The following is a 12,877-nucleotide window of genomic DNA, read 5'->3' as shown; positions in this document are numbered from 1 at the left end:
TGAAAACAGGGCATGCTGTGAACATTGCAATTCTTCTGCAAATAGCTGTATGCATAAAGCTTTGGGAAGTGGGCCTAACACTTTGTGAAACCCAGTTGGTTGCCCATAAAATTGGATAAAAATGCTGTAGGCCCAAGGCTTTTTAGGGAACTTTTCTAATACTACTAGGGTATTTTTCAGAGAGGTTCCAAAGCCCCCAGAGGGTTCTGTGTACTCTCAGCAAACTCCAGAAGGCCCCAGCAGCTGTCCAGCAGACAGGAGCTCTGCACCCAGGCATCTGCTCTCAGCTGGCACCAGCAGGATGCTCAGCTGGAAACTGAGCACTTCACCTGTGCTGTCCCTGTCTGCAGCAGCCTACACCCAGCTGATAAGGAACAAAAGGACTTGTGAAGATTTTAAAATATGCAGAAGATGTTTCACTACAACAACACAATTCTGAGTTGATTTACTGGAAAAGGGGGTTCTTTGGAGAGCCTGTTTATTCTGAAAAATTATTATATGGCAATGATCCTTAAACAAGGGTCTAATAATTACTTCTTTGAGGATAATTAGTGTCTTGCTGTTCTTTGTGCTGCTGACAAGCAGCAGTTGGTTTATACACTGTCCACTGACTTTTCCCCACCAAAAGGGATATACAGAACAATACATGGCTGTGGTTTTTGGCAAACAACTCTGGCCAAAATACCCTGGTAAGATTATGCATGAAAAAGAGAGCTCTAAGAGCTTTCAAGCAATTCATGCTTTTTGGCAACATTAATGTCAGGATGTTGTAGGAAGATTTGATCTTTCAAAACTGTATAAATGAGAATCTCTCTGAGATCAAACAGGGACTTGGCAGTGGCAGTGTGATCAGTAACCCAATACCAATCACTTCATAACCCCCTTTCAGGTGTACACAAAAGGGGGATGCTACCAAGTCCACTTGGATCTATTTCTTGTTAACTTTGTCATCTTTCCATGGCCCCACTTGCAGCTGGTGGCAGGTGATTAATAGGTGATAATCTCATGTTTCTGATCACTTTATTTCCAAAGTGTACTGCTGTTACCTTAGATTCCGAAAAGCAGCAAATACGATATCCTTTCATGGGATTTCAAGGTGAGAGGAAGCTGGGTGAAAATTCAGTTGACTAGATCTTTAAAATCTGTTGCTGCCAACAGCAGGCCTAGCTGATAATAATGACTTTGGACTTACCTTTTATCCAGCTGAACCCCAAAACATTTTGTCAACTCATACTTCATTTCACCAGGTGCAGAACTGCAGCAGCTGTTTGGCAAAGCACAGCGAGCAGCTCAACAGTTGGGGATGGCAATGCTTAATTGGGAGTTGTGGAGCAGTCTCTAAAAGGACTTGATTAAGATGTATAGCTGTAGGCCCAGGCAGCACAAAAGCACACCTCCTCAGCAGGAACGAGGAAGGGATTCTGTCTGAAGCAAAATGGAATGATTGCAGGGTCAGCATAGTAGCAGTTTTAAATAGATGAAAAAGAGGCAACTTAATGAGGACAACCTCAGTTAGATTCATCTTCGACAGTGTGCTACTTGGAGGGCTAGAAATAAATGAAGACTAAAATACCACTAAATCTAGAGGGCGAAATGTGATAAGGAGCAATCATTTTCTTTTGGGGGGTGTTGCACATACCAGTTAGGAGACACTTCAAAATTCATTGTCCAACCGGGTGGGCAGAATTGTGAATTGTGTTTTTAAAGAATATCTAGAGCTGCAGTTTTCCTGCAGTTGGTTTTGGGTGTATTTGGTAAACAAGGCTGTTGGATTGCTGCACCTGCATGGTTTCACATATGGCTATTGCTGAGGAAGAGGCCAAAAGGGCAAAAGCAGAGTGTCCTGATGCTTGGAACTTGTTGTATGTATTAAATTTTGGTCACATCTAGACCTGCAACCCTAATAGGAGCTGGGAGCTGAATGCTTCACCTGATAGTAGGACATGTGATTGGGTTGCAACTGGAGAAAGGCTTTGCTTTCAGTATCACCTGCTTTTCCCCATTTACCAGCAGCTGTTGTCACCATCTCAAGGCAGTTTAACTCCTCAGAGGAGCTCTTTAAATGTTGAAAAGAAATTTTCAACATTTTCTATAGGTGTTTGAAGTGCTGAAGAGTACTTGAGCATTTCTAAATGTTACTGCTGCCTATTTGAATCAATGCAAGATTTCCTAAATGTTTTAAAGAACTTACTCCATCGCATGCCTATGAAGACTTCAGAAAAACAATTTAAAATATGCATGATTATGTGGATTTATACTGCCAGTCCGAGCCCTTTTCTTAAGTAAAAGCATATGTGCAAAACTAACTCTAGGTAATTTTTAAAAAGTGAAGAAGCTGTCTCTGCTAAAGCTGAAAATATGGAGGCCCTGAATGATTTATTGAAGTGTTCTTATATTGCATTTCCTTTCCAGTAAGTAGGTTTTCATCTCCATGGGAGAATGCAGCATACAGCCCTTGCCCTGCCAGAGGTGTGCATGCAGTTGTGTTTGCAGCAGTGATAGAGCAGCAGGGAAATGCTGTACCTCAGAGTGGTTTGACAGCTCCAGCTTCATAACAACCCTGTGTGGCTAAACCTCCCTCAGACAGGGTGATTACATGACACTTTACTTTTTTTAAGAATGCTTTTTTCCTCTCTGCTAGGTAGGGAAGAAGCATGGTGGTTGTGACCTGTATTTATTCAAATCCTAAATTTTCCTGATAGGGAGGTCTCAAAATCCTTCCTGAATTAAGCTGAACCATGCAGCTTCACTTAGGCAAGAATGCAAAACATGACCCAACAGTCTGCAGAAACACTCCCCACTCATGTTCCAAGTCAGAACAACATAAACATCTTTGTTTAATTAGTTGCATTTAAACTACTTGTGTTTGGGGATGTCCTTGAACAAGTAGTTAGGAGTAGCTGTTGGCTCATCTTGGAAGCTGAATTTATTACTTTGCTCAGTAGGTTTAAAAAGAGGTGGAGGAGGAGAGCTCCTCAATGTTTTCTGTCCTGTGCTTAGAATACTCAATTAACACTGTCTCTTGCACTACCAGTGCTATTAGCCACCATAGGTGTTTCCCCTTTCTCTGTCAGCAATTTAACACTTCTCTGTTTTGCCTCGCAGGGTTGAAAGGGTTTCTAGAAGCAGTTGTTTCCCTCAGATTGTTGCGGAGGCTTGTGGTTAGGCTGACAAGCTGAACACCTTTTATATCAGTACAACACAGAACAATACTTGATAAGGTTCCCTGATCTGTTCCCATCTCTAAAGCAGCAATCTAATGTTGGTATTCCCGGATGTTTGGGTGTGCTTAGGCCCTGCCATGGGGGCTAAAGGAAGAGCACGTGCTGTAGTCAGGGTCTGTTTGCAGGCACTGCTCAGTCTGAACCATTAATGAATACATTTGACACATTCAGGAGGTCTTTGGATGCAGAAATCAAGGCAAGAATTGAGTGTAACCTGAGGTGCAGCTTCTCACTCCTGTGAAGAGTTTGCAGTCTTGCAGTGTTTCATGGGTATCTATCAAAAGCTTAAGGAACAAGCAGGATAGACTATAAGCCTCTGGAAACTGGGAAGCATTGCTATCAGTCAAATGAAACCTGCTGCACAAACAGGAGAGCAATTGCCTGTCAAGTGTACTGTAATACTGAGCTCAGTAGTATTTGACTGGCACATTGTCTTTGTGTTGTCACTGATATGGTGTCTGAACTCCAGTGAGACTTTCACTATCGCAGGAGTTTGGTAAATGGGGAAAGAAATGGATTTTGAATGGAGTTTTCATTATGAGGTCAATCAGAGACAGAAAACCCAAGTGTGAATGGATGTTTTTGAATGTTTACACATTCTAAAGTCAGCAGATGGTTTTAGATGGGATATTGATAACAAATAATAGACTGTTTTAGGTATGCTCTTCTCACTTAAAATGTCTGATGACCAATCTTCTATAACTTTATGAAGCAGCCATTGCAAGGCATTTGTAAGAATGCAAAATCTGTGTCATCTGCTTATTATTGAAGCCGTTTAGCACATCAGATGTCATTCCAGATTACCAGTTGCATTTCAGCTGGACTGGAAACAAATCCAGATCAGTAATAATGCAATGCTGTGTACCTTAAGGTTAAATGTCTGACAAGACAACCAGTGCTAATGGACTGTGACATTTTTCAGGCCATCGGTCTGACATTCCTTGCTGTGTCAGAGTAAAAGGTTTACAAAGATCTAACTCCACATTACAATACATCAAGACATCATTCTTTTCTCCTGTGCATGCTCTAAGCTTTCTGGTTCCCTCCAAATCCCACAGTTGGCCCATGTGCAAAAGCAGCATCTTCCAGGTTCTGAAGAGCTCTGAGCACCACTGGCACTGGGATTTGATTCAATCTAGAATGTCCTGTCAGGTTTCTGTTCAGCACATTGCAACTTTACAGCTTGTGCTGCAGATAAAACTCCATGAGCACAAACCCAGCTGGGACCAGGTCTGCCACTGTACATCTTCTGAGCAGTATCTCAGCACTATACATGTGCTGTTGGTAGGAATGGCTTAATGTAAGGATGGCAAATACAGATGAAAAATTTTATGACAAAGATATCCGCTAAATTTACACTACTGCAGCAAATTAGCTCCTGGGATTTTTAATTTTTAAATTCTTTTTTAAATAAGGAAAATTTAAAACAGTATTTTGCATTAATGGGTCTTGAATGACTAGACTGATAAATGGTAAGTACACTTGGATCAAATCACATTTAAATAATATACTGTATTAAGAGCTCATTAAAGAAATAGGTAAGAATTGGCCATTAAGGGACATTTAATACCAGATTGTTTCAGTGTCCTTATCTCATGAAGGCTTTCTAAATATAGGACTTTGTTTCAAATATTAAGATGGTTCCTCTGGCTTCTGTTTGTAGCTATTTTCCCTTGTTTTATTTTAAATTTAATTTATTAATTTAAATTAAATGGTCTATCCCCTCTTAAACAGCTTGTAATGCCTCAGGTTTTTTTGTGTGGTTTCATATTTTGTGACAGTCTATTCCAGTGGCTAAGACAGGAATTGGAAAAAAGACTGGTTTTGTTAATACAATTTTCAGCAAAGTGTGATTTTTTTAATAGGTTGGATTATTTTTGTGTCTCTGTGTGTTCAGTCATGTGCTCTCCCTCTTGTAGTATGGATGTGTGTATATCATGAATGCAAAACTTCATCTCACACTGACAGTGCAGTGACATCTGATGCTATAGGATAGATGAAAATATCTCCAGCAGTGCTCTCATGCTTCAGACGTTCCAAGGAAATCCTAGGAAAGCGTGAACCCATCAGCAGACAGATTTAAAATGTAAATGCTGCTCTGCTTGATCGAGTCAACGACTATTAAGTGCAGAGCGTTGTGCCAAGATGTAGCGGCAAATAGGTTATTTGGTACTTCGAAGAGCACTCCGGGGCGGCTGTGTGCGAACAGAACAGTGAACAGCGCCCTGAGCCGCGGGCCGGGCACGGAGCTGCTCTGGGGCTGCTCTGGGCACTGCGGAGCGCTGCCCTGCCGCTGCCCTGCCGCTGCCCTGCTCAGCGCCGCTCCGGCCGCTCTCTCCCGGCCCGCAGAGCCGCCCAGCGCCCCGAGCCGCGCAGCACCTGCCGGGCCGAGCGGAGCCGTGCCGAGCGGAGCGGAGCCAGGCTGTGCCGAGCCGGGCGGAGCAGCCCCGGCGGCGGGGGCGGCGCTGCGGCCCGGGCGCGCCCCGTGACCGCCCCTCGGCGGCGGCAGGGGAGGGCCGGGGCGAGCGGTGTAAACAAGGCGGGGGGCCGGGGCTGGCTCGGTGTCAGCGGGTCACATGGAGCCTCATATGGGCCGGGGGATGGCGGCGCGGCGCGGCTCTCCGCTGGCAGGCGGCGGCTGCTGCTGAGGCGGCGGCGCTTCACGCCGAGGGCCCGGCCCGCCTCCCCTCCCCGCCTCCCGCCCGCCGCGCTCCGCTCCGCTCCCCGCCGTTCGCCGCCGACAAATGATGTGCGTTGTGCTCGCCGCGATGAAAGGTAGGCGCGTCCGCGGGCGAGCGCGGCCCGGGCAAGCGGCGGGGCCGGCCGCAGTCGCGGCGCTCCGTGCTCTCCCCGCCGGCGCTCCGCTCGGTCCGGCCCCGCTCGCTGCCCGGCCGGGGCGGCGCTGGCCGTGCGGGGCCCGGGCGGCTCTCGGGAGGCTCTCGGGAGGCTCTGGGCAGCGCTCGGGGCAGCGGCGGCTCGGCCCCGGCTCCGAGGCGCTGCACTTTGCAGCGCGCCGCGAGTTGGAGGGGCAGCGGCGATGTGGCAGCGCGGCGCTGGCAGGGACAGGGACAGGGACAGCTCGGTGCCGCGGCTGGATGGCGCGGAGCGGAGACGAGACGGTGTTGGGCTTCCTACGAACCCGCCGAGAAAACGCGTTCTGTAAAATGTGTCTCTGGCAAAGGGGAAAGGACGCGCAGCATCCTCTGGGTAGCTGATGGGGCTGAAAAGCCGTCTGCAGACAGCTGCTCGTCTTTCAAAGGCTTTGGAATAAAAGGAAAGACCAGAGTTACGTAGTGATTTATTTTCTCTAAACCTGGAGTTTTCTCTGCTCGCGGATTCGAGTCCTTAATGAGGGGCAGTGTCAGACTGAGGACAGTCAAACGAAGTTTTTGACGAGATACCCAAAGTTTAGAGGTACGTTTGTACTCTGCCCTGTTTTCTAATAAAATCAAGTCCGCAGTAGAGCTTTGCACTGCAGTATTTTTAAAGTCATAGGTCCGGGTTTTTTTAAATATAGGAAAAAAACATCTAAACCAAATAACCATCTTACTTACGTGTAATGTTCTTTCACGGTAATCTGAAGACTATAAGTGTTGGCATTTGATTTTAATAGCCCCACTAAAGTACCAGACGTGTGCTCTTTGAAATGTTTAAATTGAATTTTAGGCAAAATTTCTCTTTAAAAAATTTAATTACTTGGAAAAAGAATATTGAGTCCTGCTTCATCTAGAGGTTATCTTCTTTTTCCCCCCACTTTGCCAGGCACTAGGTAGTGCACACCAGCAGCAGCGTAGTGTTTGAGGACGGTAATTTTCAATTACTAGGCTTCCTTTTCTTCTTGGAGAGAAGCCTGTGTGAATAAAAAGAAAAGCACTATATTCATTAATCATTAGCCATGCTGAATGTATTTGGCAAGAAAATGTAATTGGGTTGATTCAAATACTTGCATATGTAACAAAAGGAAGTGCATTTTTTTAAGTGCAAGCTACATGGATATTTTAGCAGTCCTTTAGAATTCTGCATATTCTGATAACAGTTTTTCAGCATATCCCTTATAAGCCTGTTAGAACCATGAAATCAAATAAACAAATTTAAATAAGAAAAAAGCGGGAGGAAAGTACACACACAAAAAAATTGGAGGGTGTGATTATGTTGTATGCTTCTGGACAGAGATTCAAGGTGTGTTGTAAAAGTGCAGGCAGTTGATTTACAGCAATTCAACTTTGCAATACATTTTTTATTCTCTTGGGAGTTTCATTTAAACCAATTTCCACACTGATGTAAAATCTTGGCAGAGCCCAGTTTTTAGATTTTAAAGTGTAGTTCCTAGTGGTTTTATTATGGAAATGCTTAGGTCTTTGTGCTTTTACAGACTACTTCTAGAGTACATTTAATTCATTGTTCATAATATTTAGTTTTCTAGTGCATTGAAAAACTTCCTGGGTTTCTTATCCTTTTTCTAATTTGCTGGACAGGGTTCAGTTGGAGGAAATGTGTTGTCATTTGTCTTAAAAGGGCCTCTGACTGCTATGAAATAATAGATCCACAGTCCAGTATTGTGATTAGAGAGAAGCAGACGAGTAGAATAGGGAATGCAGTTTATTTAAGCTCAAAAGTACAAGGGAAGAATGCAAAATCTGTAGGTGAATTGAGTATCTTGTTTATTCTGTGATGGCATCTTTTGGCACTCCTAATCTTTTACAGTTTTGAAGTGCAAAAAATTATGGTCTTGAGGAGAATATAGGATTTTCAAATTGAGTTTAAGTTTCTCTTTTAGGTGAAAAAGGGGAGTATTAATCCCTTTCCTACTGCTGTTTAGGTAGCCCGAACTGATACCATGTGAAGTTAATTTGAGAGTCGTTTTATTTTTCTTGCCACACAATGTTCTGGCAAACACGTTTTCTTTAATTCTGAAAAGTCCTGAGCTTGTGTCCAGGTTTGGGTGAGTACAGATGGGCCAGAGAGCTGCACTCAAACACTTGAAGTGCTGGGAGCAGACCAGTCCAGGGAAGAGCCTGGGCATGTCTTTGAGACAGGCTGCATGTTCAGAAATGAAACTTTCTCATTTCAGGCAGAGAGCAAAGAGGATTTTTTTCCAATTGATTTCTAAGAAAACAGGCAGACGTGAGACATCAAAGTTCATAATGACTGAGTAAGTGTTTTCTAGATTGATGGGGTTTTAAAAATTATTTATCACCTGCTGTGAGTCTGTAGAAGCTCCAGGAAGCCTTGATTCTTAGCTTGTAATGCAGGCAGGTCAGCTGGCCAGCTGATACTTTTAAGAGAGACAGCAACTTTCCGTGCTCCCCAGTGAAGTTTGCAGAGAAATCCGATCATTCTGCCGGCGTAGTCAGTGGTACAGATCTTATTCCAGAGAGGGCCTGCACTGGCAGGAGCGGCAGGGGTGACTTCAAGGAGAATAGTGCTAAGTGCTAGCAATTGATGAGCAAATAGACTGCACTGGAGTAGCAACAGGGATTCATTTGTCAGGCCAGGATGGAACTGGAGGTGAGCCGAGGCAGAGGGAGATGGTCTCCTGGGTGTGGGATTGTACCATATTCTGGTACCTGCTTTGTGGGAGATGGTCAGTCAGGCCCAGTGCTGCTGAGAGCTCAAGTAATTGGACTATCATCAGGCCTGGACAGAGGGCTTCAGTCCACTCATGGGTTATCATGTATGGACAGGAACCTGGCAATAGTTGCATTGTCTTTCATATGGACATTCCTAAATAGAGATTGTTGGAAGGCTGATGTAAATTTTCTAAGCTGTTTCACCCCAGGTATATTTGCTGTTAAGGTGCCATTTGAGATACTAATCCTGGCTACAGCTGTGTGAACGTAAAGTTCATTCTGTTGTGTTTTGTGGAAGGTGGACCACATGAGTAGAATCTTTTGTTCCTGGGTTGTAACGAAAATTGTTTTGCTTTGGGGACTGTGCTTGGATGATTGGAAATACGACAAGCTTTTCTACTGACAGTATCTCCAAATGAAAATTCAGTCATTAAAAAATACCTGTTTAAGGAAAGCGACTCCATTGGTTTCCTTATCAGCGCACAGGATTTTTGGCATGTGCTGCATTTTCCAGAGAAGCTGAAGTGCAGCTGGGCAGAGGGCAGGATTTCCCTGGCTGCTGCTGTCTCAGTGCCCCAGGTGCTTTCCGTGCAGTGCCCCCTGCTCTGGAGCCGGCAGAGCCAGGCTGCTCCGGGGCCGGACGGGGATTCACGCACTGCTGCTTCATGCGGTGAGCTTTTCCCAGTCTGTCAAGCCTGACCTTTTGACGTGGTTTTTGTCATGTATCCTGGCACCAGCCTGCCAGCACGTTGGTAATTACTCCGTGTTTTTCGCCGGTAAACAAATGCCTATGGAAAAATATCTTGCCATAGGTTTAGAAAAAAAAAAGGTTGCTTTGCAAATTGAAGTGTTTAAATTTACCTTCACTGTGGCACTATTGAAAGTTAAATCCAATTTAGCAAATACCCCGGTACAGAACTTGTGTTGACTAAATATTAACAGAATCTGGCCTTTGGAATTGCTAGCTGACAGGCTGTTTTCTTGCCGCTTTAATTTCATATGACTGATCTGAATGACTTACTTGTACCTAAGACATTTGTTGCATTACATTCGCAGGATAAGATTGGTTTGAGGTTTATTGCTGAAATGTACTTTTCAGGCTCTTTGAGAGACTCTCGAGATTTAAAAGTAAAAGAGGAAATCTGTCTTTATGTCTCGCTCTGTGAAAATCAAAGGCAGTTGCATGCTTTGTACAAGTCTCAGTTGGGGACACTCCTTTCAAGTAAGGAGATTCTGTCCTGTTTAAGTCAGCAAAAACTGTGGGTGCTGAACATCTCACTAGATCAGACTCTTTAAACTTATGTACAGCTCTTGCCTAGCTAAAATGGTGAGCCTGTTCCCACCGGCTGGTAATGCAGTCGTAAAAATAATTCTTGTAGGATAATTATGAATAACTGGGGCAAAACTGAAGTGGTCTGCAGACACAACTCAAGGACTTCTGTACTCTTTTTTTATAAAACAAAACAAAATGAATCCCTGAGGCGATGAGGTCAGAGAGGAGGGTGCAGAGGAGGCTGGTGTTCGGGGTGTGGGCTCTGCACAGGTGTGAAATGTCCTCATGCTCTGTTCAGTGAGCTGCTGTGGGGGTCAGGGGGAGATGGCAGCTGCTTCACCTGGTGCAGGGGAAGGGCCTGCAGCTCTGCAGCCTGGCTCTGCAGTGGGGACCTCAGTGTTTGTATTTGCATTTTTTCAGTTCAGGGAGTAGTGCCTAGAGACCTCAGTGAAGAACTGAGTCCTCTTTATATCAAGTACTTCCCCAATGTGTGTGAAAAAGACTGATTTCTTTACTCATTCCCCATTATAGAGAGCCTTGCACATTTGGAGGTTTTTTCTAGATGATGTAGCGCCCAATTTTAACCTTAAGGGGTTTTAAATCTTTTTTCTTGCTTCTCTTACCTAAAGTACAGTGTAAAAATGATCACTACCATGTAGTAATTACTATCAGGATTGTTAGTATTTCATCTTGACTACTCAACAGAGTTCTAAATTGGTATATTTTATTCTAAACTATATGTACTAAATCAAAATTGGCAAATCTTTGTGTCTCTCCTGAATAGATACATTGCAGTTCTCTATCTAGTATTGGAGGAAGCTGAGATGCAGCGTGTTCTTTTTTTTTCCTTTGCATTCCCAGGAGATAAGTTTTTGTAGTGTGCAAAATAACTGCATACAACAAGAATGTTATTACAGTCAGACTTGATACATTTTAGAATGTTTTTCTGGTTCTTTTTTTTTTCACAATGAAAGAAAAAATATTCACCTTTCTTGTATTTATCTGTGAGCTGTAATTTGCAATTACAGCTGATAACTCCTGAGATCAAGCAAGCAGTAGTTCTCTCCTTTTGTGGTTTGTCTTTTCCTTGAGGACTGATATCTAAGGGATATGCACATAACTAATGGTACAGAAACTGTCTTCTTCCTTTTTGAAGATCAGGGTTTTTTCAGCTTTTTGCAATAAACATTAGCAGGGGAGGGGAGGATTCAGTCCTCCAAGAATAACTAAGTTATGCGAGAAAAGGTGACTCTGTGCAGTGCAGCCCTCTGCTCGTTGGATGACAAACAAGGCACTGGCTGGAAAGTTGAAGCAAAAAGCCTTGTTAGGGGGTCTGAGAGATGGACTTTCTGCTTAGGCTTCATCCTGTAACCTGCCTGTGCTGAACAGTCTTTAGCTTGCCCAGGTTTTTTGGTGGTTTGTTTTTTGGGGTTTTTTTTTCTTCACTTTTCTTGCTAGAGGCATTTAGGCTGAGAAGTTCTGCAAAATACAGGTTGGCAAGCTGGGTGCAGTTTCAGGCTGCTTCCCAGTTGCCTGCACCTTCTGTTGAGAACACGAGGGAGTGACTCAGGGCGGCAGTGACTCACGGGGTGTCGTGCTGTTCCCCTCTTCGCTGTGGGGGTTAGCTGCAGCAGGGAGCTTGCTGGCAGGCTGGGAGAGCTCAGAGCCCCCTGAGCTGCCACCACTCTACCCCGAGCTTGTCTGCCTGCACAGGTCACCACAGATCCCCACTTTGGTGAAAAATGTAATTAAATCGGCGTTTGCTTCCCTTTTCGTTTTTGATGCCAGGAGGATGAAGCAGTGGTGCTGACAGGAGCAAATGGATATTTGCTCAGGGAAATCTGAGTCCAGTGTCGTGCCAGTCGGGACATCTCTCGGGTTCTCCCAGCGCTCCCCTGGTGCCTGTGTGCTGCTGCTCAGGAGCACGGGGCTGGGTGTGCCCATGCACTGGCAGCCTCTGCGATGGAAATGATCCTCACACTCTCTGCATGCAACCCAATGTAAACCTCTGGCACCCAAAGCTCTGACAAGTGCCCTATGGCCCCAGAGAGGTGTGGGGTTGCCCAGCCCTGCTGGGTCAGGTGTAGCCCATGTTCTCTCTGCTGTTAGTGGGTGCAGCCAGGGCACTTCATCTCGGTGGGGACTGCCAGGGCTCAGCAGCTCCCACTGCTGCTGCCCTGCCACCTACTCCACCACTCCTAAGCAGTCAACTTCAGTAAGGTCACAGTTTCACTGCATTTTTTGTTCTTTCCTGTGCGATGGCGAGTGGTGCAGGGCCCATGGCTCGTGGCTCTGCTGTTTGTGTGATTCCAGCCTTTGGGCCTTTTGTCATGCTGCGGATGTAGCCATCTAGGCTAAAATCAGTGTGGAGAGAGGTATAATCATCCCAGCTTTCATTTTAAGAGCATTTATCTCAAAGCTTAATTAAAGCTGCTTGGATGTAAATAAGTCTAACCTCTTCCCTTCTGAACAATGCAAATAGAATAGTCAGCATACTTATAGGGTATCAGCCATGTAATTATTGTGTACTGTTTGTGTTCTTTGAAATACTGTGCAGTTTCTTGCCACTGAATCTTGGGACAAGGTGCTTCATAAAACTAACTGCATGGCTCTTTATTTATGTGCTTCAGAAGTTGGTCGTTCTCAAAGAAAGCGGTGGAAAAGAGACCTTAAATCTTTACATAGACAGATACACTGTGACAAAGGGTTTGTCACAGTGTTTGATACAGTGTTCCTTCAAACCGAAGGGACCACAAGCTGGAGTTTGGACTGGTTGACAGAGAGGCAGGGGTCGTGTTCCTGCGTGCCAG

At 44.8% G+C, this 12,877-nt stretch overlaps 1 protein-coding gene across 4 annotated transcripts in view; it reads left to right on the top strand.

The window, feature by feature from the left end:
- The window catches only part of RORA (RAR related orphan receptor A), a 351,708-nt gene that overhangs the window by 274,018 nt on the left and 64,813 nt on the right, over window positions 1-12,877 (top strand). The window contains exon 1 of one of the 4 annotated variants that reach the window (XM_085070848.1): window positions 5,718-5,999. The exons of the other annotated variants lie outside the window; for them this stretch is intronic. Coding sequence (XP_084926974.1) covers window positions 5,969-5,999 — 31 coding nt within the window. The 5' untranslated portion in view covers window positions 5,718-5,968. Of the gene's footprint in view, window positions 1-5,717; window positions 6,000-12,877 lie in introns of those variants that run through there. 4 annotated transcript variants of the gene reach the window in all.

The sequence above is a fragment of the Lichenostomus cassidix genome, chromosome 10 (genome assembly GCF_008360975.1).
Source record: "Lichenostomus cassidix isolate B80296 chromosome 10, HeHo_3.0, whole genome shotgun sequence".
Taxonomy (NCBI): Eukaryota; Metazoa; Chordata; class Aves; order Passeriformes; family Meliphagidae; genus Lichenostomus; species Lichenostomus cassidix.
The sequence above is the reverse complement of the archived record's forward strand: the minus strand, read 5'-3'. Positions and strand labels throughout refer to the sequence as shown.